Source organism: Capricornis sumatraensis, chromosome 10, assembly GCF_032405125.1.
Source record: "Capricornis sumatraensis isolate serow.1 chromosome 10, serow.2, whole genome shotgun sequence".
In the NCBI taxonomy this organism is placed as follows: domain Eukaryota; kingdom Metazoa; phylum Chordata; class Mammalia; order Artiodactyla; family Bovidae; genus Capricornis; species Capricornis sumatraensis.
Window position 1 is genome coordinate 39,619,134 of NC_091078.1, and position 22,083 is coordinate 39,641,216.

The 22,083-nt window shown below is 44.6% G+C and overlaps 1 protein-coding gene across 2 annotated transcripts in view; it reads left to right on the forward strand.

Moving 5' to 3' along the window:
- Positions 1-260: 260 nt before the first annotated feature.
- The window catches only part of SIPA1L2 (signal induced proliferation associated 1 like 2), a 117,013-nt gene continuing 95,190 nt past the window's right edge, over positions 261-22,083 (forward strand). For both annotated transcript variants that reach the window (XM_068981910.1, XM_068981911.1), the window contains exons 1-2: positions 261-1,737; positions 21,468-21,601. In XM_068981910.1, the coding sequence (XP_068838011.1) occupies positions 261-1,737; positions 21,468-21,601 (1,611 nt within the window). The remainder of the gene's footprint in view (positions 1,738-21,467; positions 21,602-22,083) is intronic.

The following is a 22,083-nucleotide window of genomic DNA, read 5'->3' on the forward strand; positions in this document are numbered from 1 at the left end:
ATTTTCTGTTTTTTAATTCAGGTGAAGGAAACACTCCTGGCCAGTTGTCTTAAGGGATGCTGTTGGAAAGGACGGAGATGTACAAAATTATCACAGACTGAGAAGCAAGTTGGTTTTGGGGGAACCATACTCTAAGGATGTTGTTTGCTTTTGGTTAACAAGAGGAAATACAACTCTAGAAGAAGCCTTTGTAAATAACAATGTAATTAGATTTACAGCAGTCTTTCTGGTGAGACTTGGAGCTCCTTGCCTTGGCAGACATGAGTGACCCCAGACAGTCACAAGAAGAAAAGCACAAGCTTGGCAGAGCCTCTTCGAAGTTCAAGGATCCTCCCAGAATCATGCAGTCAGATGATTATTTTGCTCGAAAATTTAAAGCCATCAATGGCAACATGGGACCCACCACTTCTTTAACTGCCTCCAGTTCCAATGAGGGTGGTGGTCCAGCTAATGGTACCCCGGCTGTGCCCAAGATGGGTGTGAGAGCAAGGGTGTCTGAGTGGCCTCCTAAAAAGGACTGCTCCAAGGAGCTGACCTGCAAGACCTTGTGGGAAAGCCGGTCCCAGACCAGCTATGAAAGTGTCGCATCCATTATACACAATGGGCAAAATGATGGGAGCGATGGCCAACAGGAGGAGCCGCTCGATCTGGACTTCGTGGAGGCAAAGTATCCCATCGGGGACATCTTTGTGCACTCCCCGCAAAGAGGACTGCACCCCATAAGACAGAGAAGCAATAGTGATGTTACCATCAGCGACATCGACGCGGAAGACGTCTTAGACCAAAATGCAGTGAACCCCAACACAGGGGCTGCCCTGCACAGGGAGTACGGAAGCACATCGTCCATCGACCGGCAGGGCTTGTCGGGGGAGAACTTTTTTGCTATGCTTCGAGGGTATCGGCTGGAGAACTGTGACCACAAGGCCACGGCCCCTTTCGGGTTCCCCGAGTTCTTCCCCTGCGACCCAGCGATCTCCCCCAGCCTTCACGCCGCAGCACAGATTTCTAGAGGCGAGTTTGTACGCATCTCAGGATTAGACTATATGGACAGCGCCCTCCTCCTGGGGAGAGACAGGGACAAGCCTTTCAAACGGAGGCTGAAGTCAGAGTCGGTGGAAACGTCCCTCTTCCGCAAGCTGCGGGCCGTGAAAAGCGAACATGAGGCGTTCAAGTTCACCTGCGAGCTGGAAGACGGGCGTCTTGAGAGGGGGGTCCGCCCTTGGAACTGCCAGCGCTGTTTTGCACACTATGATGTCCAGAGCATCTTGTTCAATATCAACGAGGCCATGGCCACGAGGGTGAACGTGGGCAAGAGGAAAAACATCACCACCGGGGCCTCGGCGGCATCCCAAACTCAGATGCCAGCCGGCCCGCCGGGCAGCTGCGACTCCCCGCTGGGGAGCAAGGAGGACCTCAACTCCAAAGAGAACCTCGATGCCGATGAGGGTGATGGCAAGAGCAACGACCTGGTCCTCAGCTGCCCTTACTTCCGGAATGAGACAGGCGGGGAAGGCGACCGGAGGATCGCCCTGTCCAGGGCCAACTCGTCGTCCTTCAGTTCTGGGGAGAGCTGCTCCTTCGAGTCTTCGCTCAGCTCTCACTGTACCAACGCAGGCGTCTCAGTCCTGGAGGTGCCCAGGGAGAACCAGCCCATCCACAGGGAGAAGGTGAAGCGCTATGTCATTGAGCACATCGACCTGGGGGCCTACTACTACCGCAAGTTCTTCTACGGCAAAGGTAAGGACACACCCCTGTGTGTCCCGGGGTCCCTCCCTGGGGCCACTTGTGACGTGCAACTTTGCGTCAGATCATCACCATCAGGGTGTCTGAGGCCGTTGTCCACTGGGGTTGACCTTGTTCTGTATCTTGGAGCCTCCACCATTGTTGGACTGATCATTCTTTATTAAAAAAAAAAAAAAAAAATTAAAACCTTTCAGCCACACTGTGCAGCATGCTGGATCTTAGTTCCCCAACCAGGAATTAAACCAGTGCCCCCTGCAGTAGAAGCTCAGAAGTCCTAACCACAGTCCCGAGGTCACGTCTGCCTCTTTTGTGACCCCATGGACTGTAGCCCTCCAGGCTCCTCCGTCCATGGGATTTCCCAGGCAAGAACACTGGAGTGGGTTCTCATTTTCTTCTCCAGGGCATCTTCCTGACCCAGGGATCGAACCTGCATCTCCTGCATTGGCAGGCAGGTTCTTCATCAGCTGAGCCACCAGGGAAGCCCCCTGGCCTCTTGACTGTCAGGGAATTCCCTGATCTCTTCTGTAGAGATCCCCAGTTCCCTTCCTTCACTGATCCCTGGTCCCTGATATGGAAACACCTACTCTTTCCTTCTCTCAGCCAATTTGTGAGCATCACGGACGTCAGACTCCATCTAGGTTTACTCCGTTTAGCGTGTCTTCATTGATGAAGTCTGTTGCTCTTGCATCCTCTGAATAGTCTTTTATTCTGTGAACAGTGAATAATTCTCGTCCTTTTGCCTCTAGTTTTTTCTGTATTTTTCTCCTGTACCTTGGCTTCATCTTTTAAATTTTATGTCTTCACAGCTCCTACTGCATTGCCGTGCCTATTGGAAGTGTTAAGCAAATCTTGTTGAAAGAATGTATGAATGTATGAATTAGTAGGACAGGCAGATTTAGGTTTCTTGTGTTTTTACAAATAGGCTTAAAGGTTAAGATACAAATAATTCTTTGCGATTGTTATTTTAGAAGTTCTTTAAGTACATGTAATATATGACAGTTGATGTTTACTTTTGTTTGTATGTCCTTGAAGGATACATCCCTCAGAAGTCATGTAGTTGAGGCCTTCCCTGGTGGTCCAGCGGTTAGCGCTCCATGTTTCCAATGCTAGGGGCATGGGTTCAATCCCTGGTCGGGGCATTAAAATGCCACATGATATTTTAGGATGTGTGGCAAGGCCAAAAAAAAAAAGAAGTACAAGAAATTATGTGATTCGGTCTTCAGCCTTTCAGTGTGCCCTCAGTTATTCCAGAGACATGAGAATCCACTGTGTGTCAGAGACCTACAGAGAAACGTGTTTTACATGCACACAAGTAAAACATGTGGAATGAAGCACCCAGGGACTCACCCCACCTTCTTAGTGGGTGTGACTGCCTTCCTTTCCCCTTCCTTCCCGACACACTCTTCCGGGCTTCTTTTTTCTGAACGAGGTTCCCCTGCCAGCCCCTCCACCCTGACATTCCCCTTAGAGCGCTGAGTTGGTGGAGGTGGCCCAGCCAGCTGGGGGAGGCTCTCCTCCTGTTCCTTCGTGAGTAAACCATTCTGCCACTGGCATGGATAAGTTTGAGCTGACTGCACTCTGAATTTGTTTAGTATTGGTTTCTATCTTCAGAATGCTTCTCTGCAGTCTGACTCCAGCTGTTTTGGGGTTAGGTCAGTAAATACTTACGGCCTGCATCTCATTTGCATTCCTTATCACATCTTAGTGTAGCAAGTCTGCACGATGTATACAGAGTAAAGAGCCAATGTTTTCTGCACCCAGGGTGGCCACCGTCTCATCCATTTAATGTCCTGAGGATCTGTTCCATGAGATGATTTAACTCTGACCTCAGAAGGTCACTTCATCCACACAGTCCCTGGAGCCTTCTTAGGGACTACACGCTTACATTTATTAAATGAATAAATGAGTTATTAAATGAATAAGTTTCCCCCACTTTTGCATCAATCTAAATTTAACCAATCATCCATAATCACAATATTATGAAGTCATATAAATTAATGAAGTGAATGTAATGTTGATAAGCACCCATAGCTAAGTAAGCAGACACTGGAATGGTGACTGGTCATATACTTTTAGTTGTTGTTGTACTGACAACATGGTGTGACTGAAATAATTTTCTCAACATGTTGGCTCCCCGGCTATGTCCCCTGCACTCCCATCTCAGCCCTGGTCCCTCAGTATCACCAGTGTGAGCTGTTGTCTTAGAGCCAGTGAACTCACAGAACCCAGGACCTTCTCTTTAGTCTATGCCAGAAATAAGTCATGGCCCTCAGGGGCAGTGCGTTATAAAACTGTGCTCATGGATGCTCTCGAGATAGAAGTATGGTTGTTTTGGGAAAGGAATAACAGACTGGTTCCAAATAGGAAAAGGAGTACACCAAGGGTGTATATTGTCACCCTGCTTATTTAACTTATATGCAGAGTACATCATGAGAAACACTGGGCTGGAAGAAGTACAAGCTGGAATCAAGATTGCTGGGAGAAATATCAATAACCTCAGATATGCAGATGACACCACCCTTATGGCAGAAAGTTAACAGGAACTAAAAAGCAGTGAAAGAGGAGAGTGAAGAAGTTGGCTTAAAGCTCAACATTCAGAAAACTAAGATTATGGCATCCGGTCCCATCACTTCATGGGAAATAGATGGGGAAACAGTGGAAACAGTGTCAGACTTTATTTTGTTGGGCTCTAAAATCACTGCAGATGGTGACTGCAGCCATGAAATTAAAAGACGCTTACTCCTTGGAAGGAAAGTTATGGCCAACCAAGATAGCATATTCAAAAGCAGAGACATTACTTTGCCAACAAAGGTCCATCTAGTCAAGGCTATCGTTTTTCCTGTGGTCATGTATGGATGTGAGAGTTGGACTGTGAAGAAAGCTGAGCGCTGAAGAATTGATGTTTTTGAAGTGTGGTGTTGGAGAAGACTCTTGAGAGTCCCTTGGACTTCAAGGAGATCCAACCAGTCCATTCTGAAGGAGATCAGCCCTGGGTGTTCTTTGGAAGGAATGATGCTAAAGCTGCAACTCCAGTACTTTGGCCACCTCATGCAAAGAGTTGACTCATTGGAAAAGACTCTGATTCTGGGAGGGATTGGGGGCAGGAGGAGAAGGGGACAACAAAGGATGAGATGGCTGGATGGCATCACTGACTCGATGGACATGAGTCTGAGTGAACTCTGGGAGTTTGTGATGGACAGGGAGGCCTGGTGTGCTGCGATTCATGGGGTTGCAAAGAGTCGAACATGACTGAGCGACTGAACTGAACTGAACCATGGAGAAATAGACTTCCTGCTTAAGATCATTTTTTTTTTAATTGATGAAGCTGTCAATGCTAGTAATAAAATAGTCTCTTAGAGTTATTACACCCTGAAATCCTTAAGCAGTGAGTCATGCTGGCAAATTGAGTTTAGTAAGTAGTTTTTGTGATTCACCCTTTAAAACATTAGGATGTAAAAAAAGGATATACATGTGTTCATGTATGATGCATATTTATACAGATACTTACTGCTGGCATCTCATTTGCATTCCTTTGCATATCTTAGTGTAGTAAGTCTACAGAGTGTATACAGAATAAAAAACCAAGGTTTTCTGCACCCAAGGTGGCCGCCCTCTGATCCATTTAATGTCCTTAGGGTCTATTCCAAGAGATGATTTACGTTTGCCAGATTTTCTTGATCCTCTAGCTGCTTTTTGTAGTTTTTCTCTTGAACTCTTACTGTGACTTCCTGATGATTAGAAAGAGCTGTCTGTGAGTGGCTTATTTTCTCCACTTTTTCTAACTTGCTCCTGAGGATTTTCTTGGACTTTAGGAATGACACCATTAAACTTGGTGGATTTGAGTGTGAGATAAAACATAAAGAAGAAAAAAATCTGAGCACAGAAGACCTGTGGGTGAGTTGTAGGTCAGCGTAGACGTGTGGTTTGAAAGCTCGGGGTTGCTGGGCTCCCCCTGGGTCTGCGAATGAGCCAGACAGCTAAATCCTAGCCTGCTCAGCAAATCCTGCACGATGAGGGAGCCGGGCAGCCACCGCCGAGGCCCTTCCTCTCGTGCGCTGCGGTCCGTACTGGGCGCCCTGGCTGTTTGCAGCTAATGGGACCTGGGGCCGGGAGTACTGGGCGCCCTGGCTGTTTGCAGCTAATGGGACCTGGGGCCGGGAGGGAGCAGGAGGAGACAGAAGCAGCCTGCCCAGCCCTGCTGCTCAGCGCGCTCATGTCGCCATGGACGGTGCTTGCGTCCTCCTGTATTTAGCTCTTTCCTGTGGGCCCATGCGACTTCAGAATGCAGTCAGCTCCAGTAGTAGCTGCTGATGCTCTGGCTGGTCTCTCTGTCCGGCCATTAAGGACTAAAGGCACAGGCAGCAGCCTGGGTTTCTGGTGGCCAGGTGGCTAAGGCTTCCTCTGTGTGGGAATGGAGCCAGGCTTTTTCCAAGGACCACATGCTTAAAAGCATGTGTCTGCCAGATAAAGTGCAATGATTGAGTTAATGATTTCCCCTCATTTTTGCATCAAGCCGGATTCATACCAGCTTCAACCATTGGAATAAGCCCCAACATGTCACATGTTGGAGGAACAGCATTGTTCAGGAGCAGGGGCCCTGGGCAGACTGGCCCAGATAGGGAGGGTGTTTTTGCAGGTAGCTTTTTTCTTTCCCCTTTCTCTTTTCCCTTCGCTCAGTTGTTCTCTTTGGAAGAGGGCTTTCACAGAATCTTTTGACACTTTCCAAAATGCCTTTTATTTCCTTCATGATTCTTCATTGTTCTCTGTGAAACTTCATTTTCAAAAGAATGACATGGCTCCCAGTCTCTGGGAAAGGTTTAAAGACCCTGTCTCTAACAAGACGGTGGACTCTTTACTGGGCAGTTAACATGAAATGGCTGTGTTTTGTGCCGACGTGTATTCCTGTGACACAGAGTCACCGAATGGCTTTGCAAAAGGATTTATGTAGGGGAGTGTCCTGCCGTGGTGCCCTGTGGGCAGCATTGCTTGTCTGGGCAAATCCGTCTGTAGCCTTCAGTGAAGCAGCTTTTTGAAAGAGCATGGGGATTGTAGCCAGCCTGGTGAATGCTCCCTAATGTCCCTTCCTTCTGCTGGCGGTGACCGTGTTGCTTTGGGCTAGGCTGCTTTTTGCATAATGGAGCACTAGTGAACTTATGGTTTCCTCCTGGGAGCTAAGGCCCCCTGGATGGAGGGAGATTCCTGCTGTGGACTTGGTGGGGGAACTCCTTTTAGCTTTCTTTTTTTTGTTGTTATACATCCAAAAGTTTTATTTAGTATTCACAACTTAAAATTTTATTTGGTTTCCTGTGCTTTAAAAATTTTTTTTTACTTTATTTTACTTTACAATATTGTATTGGTTTTGCCACACATCACCATGAATCCGCCGTGGGTGTTCATGAGTTCCCATAATGAGGTACCATTTCACACCAGTCAGAATGGCTGCGATCCAAAAGTCTACAAGCAATAAATGCTGGAGAGGGTGTGGAGAAAAGAGAACCCTACTGTTGGTGGGAATGCAAACTAGTACAGCCACTATGGAAAACAGTGTGGAGATTCCTTAAAAAACTGGAAATAGAACTGCCTTATGACCCAGCAATCCCACTGCTGGGCATATGCACCGAGGAAACCGGAATTGAAAGAGACACATGTACCCCAATGTTCATCGCAGCACTCTTTATAATAGCCAGGACATGGAAGCAACCTAGATGTCCATCAGCAGATGGATGGATAAGAAAGCGGTGGTACATATACACAATGGAGCATTACTCAGCCATTAAAAAGAACACATTTGAATCAGTTCCCTTTAGCTTTCCTTGGAACACAGCAGACCCCTGGGGGCTTTGAGCCATGTAGAGCCGCTAGTGAGCAACTGGCTGTCCCCAGTGCGGCTGGAGCCGCAGCCACTCGCTCAGCACACAGGCTGTGGGCTCTGTGTGTCTTGTGCTGTTTAGGTGGTTGTGCACCTGAGAGTTGCTCATGAGTTCTAAAGCTGTCCAAAGCCTTAATTCAGCTCACACACCCAAGAATGACTCCAGAAGGTGAAATAAGTCACTTCGGGGTGAACAGAGGTCAAATAGAAGGATAAAGCTGCACTTCTTTGGTGACTCAGGAGTGAAGTGAAAAATGACAGAATTGTGTCTGAGCCTTTGGGAGCATTGTCTTGGGAGGGCCACGTGTCTGGTTTGGGAATGTGTGTTTCTATGAATGTGGGGGAAAATACTATGATTTACAATATTTATTCTTTTTTTTTTTTTTGGTGGGGGAGGTTGTTGTTGTTGTTCAGTCATTAAGTCGTGTCTGACTCTCTGCGACCCCATGGACTGCAGCACAGCAGGCTTCCTGTCCTTCACTGTCTCCCTTAGTTTGCTCAGATTCCTGTCCATTGGATCAGTGATAGCATCTCACCGTCTCACCCTCTGCTGCCTCCTCCTACCTCTGCCTTCAGTCTTTCCAGCATCAAGTGTTTTACAGTGAGTTGTCTCTTGGCATCAGGCGGCCAAAGTATTGGAGCTTCAGCTTCAGCATCAGTCCTTCCAATGAATATTCAGGGTTGATTTCCTTTAGGATTGACTGGTTTAATTTCCTTGCAGTCCAAGGGACTCTCAAGAGTCTTCTCCAGTACCACAATTTAAAAGCATCAATTCTTGGGTGCTCAGCCTTTTTTGTGGTCCAACTCTCACATCTATACACGGAAAAACTATAGCTTTGATTGTACGGACCTTTGTCAGCAAAGTGATATCTTCGCTTTTTAATATGCTTTTTTTGGTTTATAATTTTTAAATGGCATATAAATGTTGTATGATCATTGTGGGAAAATAAGAAGAGGTAGAGAAGCAAAGGAAAAAGAAAGAAAACTACTCTAGTCCGTGGGAGAGAATTCCCGGGAACGGTTCCTCTTTATCCTGCTAGGCCTCTTCTTTTGCAGATAAACACATGTAAATATAACCTTCTCCACTGGGTGCTGTGGAGCTTGCCTTGGGTGCCCATGCTTCCTTCATGGACACTTTTGTCATTGTGTACAGAGCTCATTAGCACGCTAAGAGTCATGGTCAGTGATTTATCCCCCGTGGGTGCATGGGGAGATGCCAGGTGTTTGCTAGCAGAAGAGTTAATGACTGTATTTGCTTTACTTTAAACAAAAAAGACCTATGAACTTGACAGGAGCACAGAAATAGACATTTATGTCTTACATCTATAAAGCTACTCATGTAAAATATATTGATGAATATTCATTTTAATAATCTTTATTTGAAAAGCAAGTTATTATAAAAATGCTTACATTTTATAAAATTTGGAAAATTATAAAAATTTAAGTCATAGCCTTCCCCTTCTCCACTTAAATGTGGGCTGTGCTCACTCACCTGCAAAGGACAGAGTGTGGGAAGAGGGGACAAGTCTGGCAAACACTGCCCCGGCAGGTGATCCAGGTCAGCATCAACAGCAGTAAACCGTGTGGGCGGTTATACCCTTGATGTGATGGGAGTGGCGTTTCTGTGATCTTCCTCTCCAAACACATAACGTCAGTCAGTTTAGGGAAAAACATTAAACAGATCCCGGCTGAGGTACATTCTAGAAAAATCCCTGCCCAGTACTTCTCAGAACTGCCATGGTCATGAGAAAAGGGGAGTCTGAGAAACCATTACTCTAGAGGAGCCTGGAGAGACAGGGTGACAGTGTCACATGGCATCCTAAGTAGGGTCCTCAAGCAGGAAGAGGACATTAGGTAAACAGTACGAAAATCTGAGCAAACTATGGGCTTCAGCTGATAATGACATATCACTATTGGTTCATTAATTGAACAAATAAACCAAAGTATGGAAGATGTTAACAGCTTGAAAGCTGGGTGAGTAGCATAAGAGAACTCTCCCATCTTTGCAACTTTTTGTAAATCATAAAATTTTTTAATCGTCTACCCAATTAAAAAAAAATTTTTAGTTATAAATTCACATGATATATTTACAATCAGAATCTTTAAAATAAGAAAGAAAAAACAAATATGATTCTTGGGTATCAACCCTACAGGTTGTTGTTACTTTATCCAACTCCCATTAAGATTCTGCAAACCGCTGACTCCGCTGTTTAAAACAGAATGAAAACTAACAAGCTGTCAGTTTTGTACAGCCCTTCCTGTACGTACTTGCCATGAGTATCTTTCTCAAATTTGAGAGGCAGGAGGATTGTCAAGCTGTAGGATTTCCTATTTCTGCTATCTGAATTGAAACGCACAAGATATCCTCTTTAAATCTCCCCCACCCCTTGAAATCTTCAGGTTAAGCTGAGGGACTATTTGGGATTGTCCTTGGTGCTGTAGCCCCCACACCTTCACTGAACTCTCTGAAGGAGGCGTTTGTGCCCTACTCATTTTTTTCTTATGATTTTTGGTGACAAGTACAATGAAAGAAATATGTATCTTGTAGAAGTCCCTCATGAGGAGCTGGGTGGGTTTACAGGGCAGACTCTGTAGTGAATGAGTTCTTAGCTGTCCTCATTTTCTCCCCTCTTCCTGGTTCTTAGGGGTCCTAGTGTTTATAGCTCCACCGTGTGCTCCTGAATATGACAGAGAACTTCGGTTTCCCCTTCCCATCTTAGCTTTACAAGAGTTCTTAGGGGTAGGCAGATTGGAATTCTTTTCAAAAAGGTTGGAACTTTCCAGAAAACAGTGTTTAGCTGTTTCCAAGTGGACCAGGTATCCAACAAAAGCCGTATCCATACAGCAATGTAGGGTATTTCCTGGCTTTTCCCAAGTCCATTGCAGCCCGTTGTGGAGTCCAGGGTCATACAGCTTACTGCACGACAGGCTAACAAGTCGAGACAAGTTGTTAGGGCAAGGAATAGCGACTTTATTCAGAAAACCAGCGGGTTGAGAAGACAGGCTAGTGTCCTAAAGATCCATCTTAACTAGAGTTGGAATTCAGGGTGTTCTAATACTGAAAGGTGAGGGAGGGGTGTTTGGCTGTTGTAAACTTGTTGGTGGGAATCCTTTGTCCTTGCACTGTCCGGGTTTGTCAGATTGTGACATTCCTGTAACCCTCCAACAAGATAAATGTTATTCTCTCTAATCGCTCAATGAATGGGGAAGTGTTGTATCATCAAAGGTCAGAGCCTTGAGCATGGGCTGTCCTGTGTATGTCCGACTGCAGGCAACATTGTTAACTTGTAGCAAAAGCAATAGGGTACAAAGGTTAAAGTAAAAGAAACAGTACCAGTATGAAGTCAGATTAAGGAAATGGCACCCCACTCCAGTATTCTTGCCTGGAGAATCCCGTGGACAGAGGAGCTTGGTAGGCTACAGTCCACGAGGTCACAAAGAGTCGGACACGACTGAGTGACTTCACGTTCACTCTCACACCTTAAGATGCCAGCTCTTCAGCTTTGAAGGCCCTTCCTAGGTCTGGCCCAGCCCTGCCCAGCGGGTCTGTCATACCTCCAGCTGATCTTTAAGTTCACTGATTTTTAAAACTACGCTTACCCTGATCTATGTGAATTTACCCTTTTCTCTGATGGCAGTCTTTGTCTTGATGTTTTAACTGAAGAGTCATGCTTGTTTTGTATGTCTGCCGAATGAGCATATAGTAAGAAAGGATTCTTCTAGAATATGTGTGACTGCTCACTCGCCCCTCTTGCTATCAGCTGATGGTTCTATGGCAGTGGGCTTCTTTTTTCCAGTGGGCAGAGATGTCTGTCCACTCTGGTAGCCGGGGCCTGTGACTGTGCTGCATCTTTCTTTAGAAGACTTTTCATTTTGTACCGGGGTTTAGCCGATTAGCAGTGTTGTGACAGTGTCAGGTGAACAGCAAAGGGATTCAGCCATAGATAGACATGTATCCATCCTGCCCCAAACTCCCCTCCCTTCTAGGCAGCGAGTTGGCCTATCTTGATGGAAAGAGCGTAGACTGAAATCAGGCTCTTGGGTTTACATCCCAACTCAGTTTGGGGCAGATTCTTGAACTTCATTGTACCTGTTAATCATCTACAAAATGGGATCATTAAAAAAAAAATCTATAAAGAAAGGGTTTAGAGCAGTGCCTGTTACATTCTGTGCATTCTTGTCCTCCCAAGAGTTCTTAAATAAATGTATGAGACTTTCCTCTGAAAAGGAATGTATGAGACTTTGCTCTGAAAAGGAACTATTATCCCCACCTCTGGTACAGCAGTTAAAGGGCAGTCTTTTAATTGTTAAAAGATGGGAAAAAAGTAGAGAGAACCAGATGGGAGAGTGGGCCCCAGGGAAAGGTATCTGGTGAAGTCTGCCACTCCATTCCAAACACAGTCACTTGAGTTTCACTAATGTGGCAGTTGTGGGCATGAGGATAATTTTACATATGAAATGAACCCCATGCCTGAGCGATGCATGGCTGCATTTGTTTTGAATTTCATGCCTGGTGGCTTCTTTTTTTCCCCCCTCTTCTGGTTTTATACAGTCACTGAGGAGAATTAATAGGGAATTGAACACTATTATATTCATACGGGTGAACTGAGTACCACCTAACAATAATACTATTCTAAGATGCAAATTCCTCCTTTAGTGGGCACAGTCAGCTCAGTTCTTAACTTCAGTGCCTGGCCAGTGCCTCCACAGAGTTCCCACTGAGGTCCAGAGGGGCTCTTAGCAGGGAGGAATCACCCAGCTACAGCCGAGATTCAGCCTGTGGGTTACCGTCATATGGGTTCCGTGTGGCAGATGGGGTGGGGGGGCTGTGGCTGGAGAAACATACATACTGTGCTGGGGAGGTCACAGTTCCCGCCCACTGCAGCACCTTAGAGCTGTACGCTGGTTCATCGTGTCCATCCTTTGGCCTCAGGCGTGTCCTCAGTCAACTACTGAGGAGTAACGCTCTCATATTTCTCCTGGATGAGGTATTAATACTCTAATGTTTCTGTCTAGCTTGACCAATGTGGCAGTTAACTGGGAGAACTTCCTTGCATTTTGGTACTGCTGTGACAAGGAAGAATGAATCTGCCCCCTTATTAGATTTGTTTCTTTTACTTTAACCTTCGTATACTATTGCTTTTGCTACAAATTAAGAATGGTACCTAAAGCCTGGAATATACAGGAGAGTCCATTCTGGAGGTGCTGATCTTTAAGGGTATTATACTTTCTTATTCCTATGGAGATAAAAAGTTGCAGAAGAGAGAATAGCGTTTGTCTCACTGGAAGTCTACAGAACATCATGATCTGACCTATGTGGATGGCTGTAAGAACAAAGGATTCTGAACCCCAAGAAGCTTACAACTCACCGCACCTCTCCCTCACCTTGCATTTAAAAGTGCTTTTCTAAACCCCTTTGGGGGAGTTGAGGAATTTTTGAGCACAAGCCTCTCGTCTCCTTATGGCACTGCAGTAAACCTGTATTCCAAACTCAGAGTTTTGGATTGTTTGGCCGCACTGTGCTTAGGTCACATGAACTTATTTGTGGTAACACTGGTACAATAAAGTTGGAAATTAGGGTCTTTGGAACATTAGGTCTCAGAGTACCTGCTGCTGCTGCTGCTGCTAAGTCACTTCAGTTGTGTCCAACTCGGTGCGACCCCATAGGCAGCAGCCCACCAGGCTCCTCCGTCCCTGGGATTCTCCAGGCAAGAACACTGGAGAACACTGCCATTTCCTTCTCCACCTAGTAACTTCTTAAAACCCACCTACCTGTATTTTTTTGGGCTCCAGAATCACTGCAGATGGTGACTGCAGCCATGAAATTAAAAGACGCTTACTCCTTGGAAGAAAAGTTATGACCAACCTACATAGCATATTGAAAAGCAGAGACATTACTTTGCCGACTAAGGTCCATCTAGTCAAGGCTATGGTTTTTCCAGTAGTCATGTATGGATGTGAGAGTTGGACTGTGAAGCAAGCTAAGCGCCGAAGAATTGATGCTTTTGAAATGTGGTGTTGGAGAAGACTCCTGAGAGTCCCTTGGACTGCAAGGAGATCAGTCCTGGGTGTTCTTTGGAAGGAATGATGCTAAAGCTGAAACTCTAATACTTTGGCCACCTCATGCAAAGAGTTGTCTCACTGGAAAAGACTCTGATGCTGGGAGGGATTGGGGGCAGGAGGAGAAGGGGACGACAGAGGATGAGATGACTAGATGGCATCACCGACTCGATGGATATGAGTTTAACTCCGGGAGTTGGTGATGGACAGGGAGGCCTGGCATGCTGCGATTCATGGGGTCGCAAAGAGTTGGACACATCTGAGCAACTGAACTGAATTGAACTGAACCCTGTATTTGTTCGGATCCAAAATTAATTTCATTCTTTGCCCCACTTAAAAAATTAAAGGACAGCTGGAAAGCTCCTCCCCTCAGCAGTGACTGGCCCTCTCAGCTTTTATGCAGAAACCCTTTCTTGCTCTTGTAGTATTTTCTTTCTCCTCCCCGTTCTCATAGCGGATAATACTAAAATGTATACCTTATCAAAGGAACTCATCGGTATCTACCTTACTTCGCAAGTTACACTTTTTATTCAAGGCTTTCTTAAAATTGTGTCTCCTAAGATAGCATCCTTACATTCAGGAGAGGCTTGCTGTCTCATCTTTAAGTTGTGTTCATTTTACCGTGTATGAGTTGATTTTTACAATTTAAATCTTCACAGTAATGTCGTCACCCTTGAGTTGTCTTTTTTTTTTTTTTACTTTTTATTTTGTATTGAAGCAATGCCAGTTAACAGCAGTGTGATAGTTTTAGGTGGACAAAAAGGGACTCAGCCATACACATACATGCATGCTTTCTCCCCCAATCTCCCGCCCATCCAGGCTGCCACGTAACACTGAGCAGAGTTCCCTGTGCTGTACAGTAGGTGCTTGTTGGTTATCATGTTAAATAGAGCAGTGCGTGCATGTCCATTCCAAGCTCCCTAATCATCCCTGCTCCCCATCCTCCCTGCTGGCACCCATAAGTTTGTTCACACTTGAGTTGCTTGACGTGAAGGAGCTGTAAAGCCAGACCGCCTAGGCTTGCATCCTGACCCAGTCACACGGGCTTCTGACTTTGAGCATGCCATTGACCTGTCAGCTTCAGTATTACTTTCTGTGAAATGGGAATACCTGCTCATACGTATGGAGATGAATGAGTTAATTTATGTTAGGTATCCTTAATACTGTTATTTTCACTGTAATACACTGGATTTTTTAAGCTTCACTGATGCTTTGGTTAAATTTTGGTCAAAAGAGCCTTCATATAACCAAAAAGCATCATTTTCCTCATCAAATTTGATAACTTTAATCGATGAAACATTAGCAGGGAGTTTGAAGTTCCTTGAGGTTCTCTAATGATTCTTAATGTAAGTATCTGTGAAAGCAGGCCCTATTGTTTTCTTCATTCATTCATTTATGAATTTGTCATTCCTTGTTCATGTCTGTGTAACTCCTGGAACAGAGGAGGTGATTGAATAGTGGTTTGGAGGGGAAGATGATGGAAGATCCATCATAGGTAGGAGATTAGACAGCAGTCACCTGCGGCCATGGGTTTAACCCAGAGAGGCAGTGAGCTGACAGTGAAATCATCAGCTGACTGTTGGAAAAGCACAGGACCATGAAAGGAAAGCTTTGCTGTGTGTACTGACCAGTGCAGGGGGAAGGGGCCCGACCCAGTCACCCGTGGTTCTGGTGGACTTGCTAGTGGCACCGTGACCAGGTGAGAAACCTCGTGAGGGAGAGGCGCAGGGCTTCTCTCACATGCTGGCCTCGGCAGCCTGGAGCGTTGGGATCCTTGCCTCTTCAGTGCATGAGATGAACCCAGGACGTCTGCCGTCCAAGATGTGACCGTGCCTGGAAACAGCCTTTGGACTGAGGTTCCGCATAGCGCTTAAAAAAGAAAAAACAGCTCTTCCAAATTAGAATGTTTTCTTTTCTTTACTGAACAAAGTGCACCACAACGATGTGCTGAATCTCATTTCCTGCGCTGAAATGTTCTTAATCGATTTTTTTTTTAATCTGGCCTTTTATTTGGATGATATGTGGATTTTCATTCAGCTTTCCCACAGTCTTTTCACAGCTTCTATTCTGCCAAGGAAGGATTTTATTTGAAGCAGTTTTATGGAAATCAGGTGCTTGGGATGAAGATGGGCCCCTTGGGTGAGGGGCTGATTGTCCTGTCCCACAGAGGGCAAGGCTCTTGTGATGCACATGAGCAGACTGAGCAGTCCTGAAAGGGACCAGGAGTCATTTGAGGGTTACCTCGGCTCCCTCCTGGAGACACAGGGAGCACCTTTCCTGCGCTTCCCTTCATGATATGTGGAATGCCCTATGTAAAAGCTAGACATAGTGCCCCAGTGTGCAGCAGAAGATAATAGTATTACCTTAGAAACACATCCAGGTAACCTGCTGTATTCCTTGGTGAAACTTTAGCACGGAGAGATTCCTTAGAAAATAGCTGCAGGGACTCAGAACTGGTGAGTCCAAAGGTGTGGTGGTTGTACACAGCAGAAAAGTCACCTCTCCTTGCATTCAGAAGCGTGTGTCTGCACTGCTATATTCAAAATGGATAGCCAACAGTATAAGCATAGCACGTGGAACCCTCCTCAGTGTTACGTGCCAGCCTGGATGGGATGGGGGTTTGAGGGAGAATGGATTTATGTGTACGTATGGCTGAGACCCTTTGCTGTTCACCTGAAACAACCACAGCGTTGTTAATCGGCTATATCCCAATACAAAATAAAAAGTTTGAAGTTTGGGAAGAAAAAGATAGTGTGTGTCTGTGAAAGATGGAGAAAAGAGTCAAAAACAAGTGTGGGGCATGGCTTGGAAAGATAGACCCAAAGGAAAAAAATGTTTTTCTTACTATAATTTGCCATCTTTGGTGGAAAGGGTAATATACATATTTTTAAAAAAAAGAATTCCTGATAGAAATTACTCAGTAAAATATTATATATGCCACTGCTTTCTTTAAAAGACTATCCTGAATGTAATGTAACCTCTGATTACAGATTAACTTTTTGAGACTACAAGTATGAATCTCCTGCAGTTTGACTCAAGCTGTGTTGGGCTCAAAAATCAAAATGCCCATAATGCTGTTCATTTTATGTTTGCTCTCTTTTTGTTTTTCACTGAGTTTTTTGTCAGTAGGATTCCTGCCTTCAACTATAATGCTTTTCTCAGGTTATTGATGATACATGTATTATCTATATATATTTTGGAGTGGTGGGTTGGTGCTGAGGTTAAGAACGACCCAGGGTTATTAAGTAGGTAATAAGTAGGAAAGCTCAGATTCAGAAACTGATTATCAGGCTCATTAGACTTATAGATGCTTATGCTAAGTCACTTCAGTCATGTCTGACTCTGTGTGATCCCATGGACTGTAGCATGCCAGGCTCCTGTGCCCATGGAATTCTCCAGGCAAGAATACTGGAGAGAATTATAGATATTTAAGAGTAAATGAATTTAGGGATGCTAGTTAAACTTGGCCATTTGTACATACATGTTCTCTCTCTCCCTCCCAAACACCACTAAAAAACTGATGGTGAAGGAGTACAAAAATGGCATAAAGCCACAGAGGAGCAAACGAGGAAGGTGCCACATAAGGCAAGGTATGCCAGAGTTAACTGATGAGCAGGACGGTTCTGCACTTGGAGGATGACTCCTCCCCCAGCACTGGAGGTCAGTGTGTGGCGGGGACAGGCCATCAGAAGATAGTCTGCTCCACAGAGCAGGTTGGTGGAGTGAGCTGTGGTGGAGTAGCCTGCATAGAGCTTTGGGCTGCTTCTAAGATGCTGCTGTTGCTGCTGCTAAGTCACTTCAGTCGTGTCCGACTCTGTGTGACCCCATAGATGGCAGCCCACCAGGCTCCCCCGTCCCTGGGATTCTCCAGGCAAGAACACTGGAGTGGGTTGCCATTTCCTTCTCCAATGTATGAAAGTGAAAAGTGAAAGTGAAAAGTAAAAGTGAAGTCGGTCAGTCGTGTCCGACTCTTCGCAACCCCATGGACTGCAGCCCACCAGGCTCCTCTGTCCATGGGATTTGCCAGGCAAAAGTACTGCTTGAGTAAATGCCAGCGGTGACTGCTGCTGCCCTACCCAGGCTCTGGGATTGGGTCACCGCTGCATCCCATAGCCAAGGCTTCTCCCCAGTCATGGCCTCCCCACATCTACCTAAAAATATTAGAACTAATAAGTGAAGTCAGCAAAGATTCAGAATACAAGATAATATACAGAGATCAGTTGCTTTTCCATAGATTCATAATGAACTACTGAAAGAGAGAGTTAAAATAACAATCCTGTCTAAAATTTCATCTGAAAGAATAAAATATTTAGGAGTAAACTTAACTCTGAAAACTATAAAATATTGATGAAGGAAATTAAGATGATACAAAGAAATGGAAATTGAAGATGATACAAAGAAATGGAAAGATATCCTGTGCTCTTGGATTGGAAGGATTTTAAAATGGTCCTACTATCCGAAGCAGTCTACAGATCCAGTGCAGTCTTTATCAGGACACCCATGATGTTTTTTGTAGAACTAGAACAGATAATTTTAAAATTCCTGTGGATCCACAAAAATCCCTAAATTACCAAAACAATCTTGAGGAAAAAGAACAAAGCTGGAGGTACCACCTCCCAGACATCAGATTATACTACAAAGTGATAGTAATCAAAACAGCATGATACAGGCACAAAAACAGACACGGATCAATGGAACAGAACAGAGAGCTGAGGAATAAGCCCACACATTTATGGTCAAATGTAGTTTATGATAAAGGAGGCAATATACAGTGGAGAAAAGACAGTCTTATCAATAATTGGTGCTTGGAAGACTGGACAGCTGCATGTGGAAGAGTGAGATGAGAATGTTTCCTCACACCATCTTCAAAAATAATTCAAAATGGATTAAAGACCTAAATCTTGCAGGCCATAAAGCTCATTGAAAAGAAAACAGGCTGAACACTCTTTGACATAAGTCATAGCAGTATTTTTTTGAACCTGTCTCCTGAGGCAAAAGAAATGATAGCAAATATAATCAAGTGGAACCGAGTTAAACTTAAAAGCTTTTGCAAAAGAATCTGTTGACAGAACTAAAAGACATTCTACCATATGTGAGAAAGTATCTGTAAATGATGACCAACAAGGGGTTAATAATGAAAACATATAAATGCCTCATCCAACTCAATATCACAAACCAAACAGCCCAGTCAGAAAATGGGCAGAAGACCTGAACAGACATTTTCCCAAAGAAGAAATACAGATGGGTAATCAGCACGTGAAAAAATGCTCAACATCACTAATTATTAGAGAAGTCAAGGTAACAATGATAGATGACCACACACTAGTCAGAATGGCCATCACCTAAAAGTCCACAAATGGGATATGTTGGTGAGCGTGTGGATTAAAAGGGAACCCTCCTACACTGTCGGTGGGAATGCAGATTGATACAGCCAGTATGGAGAACAGTATAGAGGTTCCTCAAGAAACCAAAAATAGAGTTGCCATGGGATCCTGCAGTGCCAGTCCTGGGCATATACCTGAAGAAAACTATAGTTCAAAAAGATACCTGCACCCCGGTGGTCATAGTAACACTGTGCACAATAGCCGAAACGTGGAAACAACCTACGTGTACATCAGCAGATGAATGGATAAAGAAAGGGTACGTTCTTTATTATTCAGCCATAAAAAAGAATGAAACACCGCCATTTGTGGCAGTGTGATTGTACTTGAAGAATATTATGTTTAGTGAAATAAGTCAGAGAAAGACAAGTAATTATTGATTGGTATGTAGAATCTAAAAAATAAAACAACTGGATATATATAGCAGAACAGACTCACAGATTCAGAAAACAAGCTAGTGGTAACCAGTGAGGGGAGGAAAGGGTAGAGGGTCGGGGTAGGGGATGAAGAGATGTGGGCTGTTTGGGATGAAATAGATAAGCAACAAGGATATATTGTGCAGCACAGGAAATTATAGCCATTATTTTGTATATGACTGTTAATAGAATAAAGTCTATAAAAATACTGAATCACTATGCTTTATGCCTGAAATGAACACAATATGGTAAATTAGCTATACTTTTTTTTTGAAAAAGAAGTTGAAAGCATTTGGAATCTTCTGGACCAGGGATTGAACCTATGTCCCCTGCATTGGCAGGTGAATTCTTAACCACTGGACCACCAGGGAAGCCTCTGACTTTCTTTTGATTCATGTTCACAGGTTTTATCAAATGCCTACCAAGAAACTGATCTGAGCATTTTTGCAAGTAATTCTTGAAATATGTTCTTAATGCATCAGGCTGTTGATAAATAACTCATTGTTGGTAAATAATTCATTTTTTGCAATGTATTTTTAATTTATTAGTCAATTTTTTATTCGTTTTTAGTTTCGCTGGAGTTGTGCATGTTTGTAACAGTTAAGCAGACTGTTACCAGTACATAATTTACAAGGATGAGGTATCCATGAAAAACAGAGACTCACTTCCTGTTGTATAAGCCCAGGACCGAGGCAGTAATTCACCTTTTTAGTGCCTGAAATAGGGGACTTGCTGCTTCCAGTCCTGACTGGTTCAGAAGGAAAGTCTGTCAGTGTTTATCTCATTTGGTTGCAAGTAAAAAGTAAATGGTCTGCCTTTGAAGATGTAGCCAGTGTTCATTAGTGGCTTTGGATAATGTTTTCCTTGAGTGATACTGTTTTTCTTTGTTGAACTTAACCTGTTTTCCACTTTATGAATAACATTCCTTATTCCTTCAGAAATTACTGCAGCAGAAGATGTTAGCATAACCCAAAGAGTTTGGAATACCTATGGCTTTTTTCAAGCTTACAAACATGTGATAGAGCATGTTTCTTTTTAACTGAAAACTATACATCAGAAAGATTGGCCCAAACCACTAAGGTGACATTGCAAAGGGATAAAAGTAAAAAAGGGGGAGGTTATTAAAGTGATTTTGCATACAGGGTGAAAAAAACCAGCTTTGTAAGTGTGCACCTTGGAGAATGGACTGGGCAGCAGTTCGTTAAGAAGTAAATGAACAACACCTGGGGCTTTGCATGGAGCGCTCACTTTGCATGGATTGTTGGTATGAAGGTTTGCTAAAACAGAGAAGCAGCATGAATAAACATGGGGGTAACTGCACCCTCCGTGTCATATGGGTTGGACCACATCTGAGTGTTGCCTTAAGTCTGGGTCCTTGCAGAAGAAGACACTTAAAAAGTGTGGTTGGAGTGAAGCTTTCATACTTCTTTCAGCAGAGCTCACTTATGCATCCAGAAGGGCTTCTCCCAGAGCTGAGCTTGCCGTCACTGGCAGCGTTCTGGAATACATGCTTCATGACAGGGGAGTTTTTCTGGGTTGTGACCCCACGGCCAGGACCATGTCTGGCACACAAGTGTTCTGTGAGTGAGAGACTAATGATCATCTCTTAGGAGGAATGTCCTTGGAGGTCCCTATGCTGGCTGCCTCATAGTCACCTACCAGGCGGGCACTCAACCCAGTGCTTTGTGCCGTTCTAGAGCACTGCATGGTGGGGTGGGGCGGGGGATGGAAGGGGGTTCAGGAGGGGGTAGACATATGTATACCTGTGGCTGATTCATGTTGATGTATGGCAGAGACCAACGCAATATTGTGAAGCAAGTGTCCTCTTGCAATAAACAAGAAAAGTGCATTTAAGTTGGAGACAAAAAAATTGATCGCATTTGTGGGAAATCCTGCACCAGAGACCCTGGTGCATCTTCTGGACTAGATACACAAGTTGCAAAATCCCTGTCCTCTTCCTGCTTCCTTCTTCTCATGCCTCCACTTTCTCCATCACAGAGCATCAGAACTACTTTGGAATCGATGAGAGCCTCGGCCCTGTGGCAGTCAGTGTCCGGAGGGAGAAGGTGGAAGACCCCAAGGAGAAGGAAGGGCCCCAGTTCAACTACCGAGTGGTTTTCAGGACAAGTGAGGTACTGGGCGCTCGTGGCGTCTGCCCTGGGCTGGACCTCTGGTCACTGCTTGGGTTGTTTCCCACAGTGTGTTGCTTTTATTGTCAATGTTGATCACACCAGTTAAGATGACTGAAAGGGCTTACACTGTTTCCAAGTGAAAGATTTGCAAACTTGTGAGGGATGTTAAGTGGCAGTGATTTTACTGTCATCTCACAGGACAGAAAGGATAAAATCATCAAAATGCAAGGTTCTTGGGCATAAGGCAGAGGACAAATCTGAACTATATGATTCAGGTCAAAATTGAAAAACAACTTTAGAATCAAATGCAGAAAACCAGGAAGCCATCCATGAGTTGAGTGTTGGCTGAGCTTGTCTGTGGCTCCAGGAGCTCTGTGGACCCACACTTCCTCCCACCAGCAACCAGGTTACTCCTCTACTGGTCTTGCTTTGAGTGAAAAGTACGGCTGTTACACAGATGACTGAGGCACGTAGATGGGAAT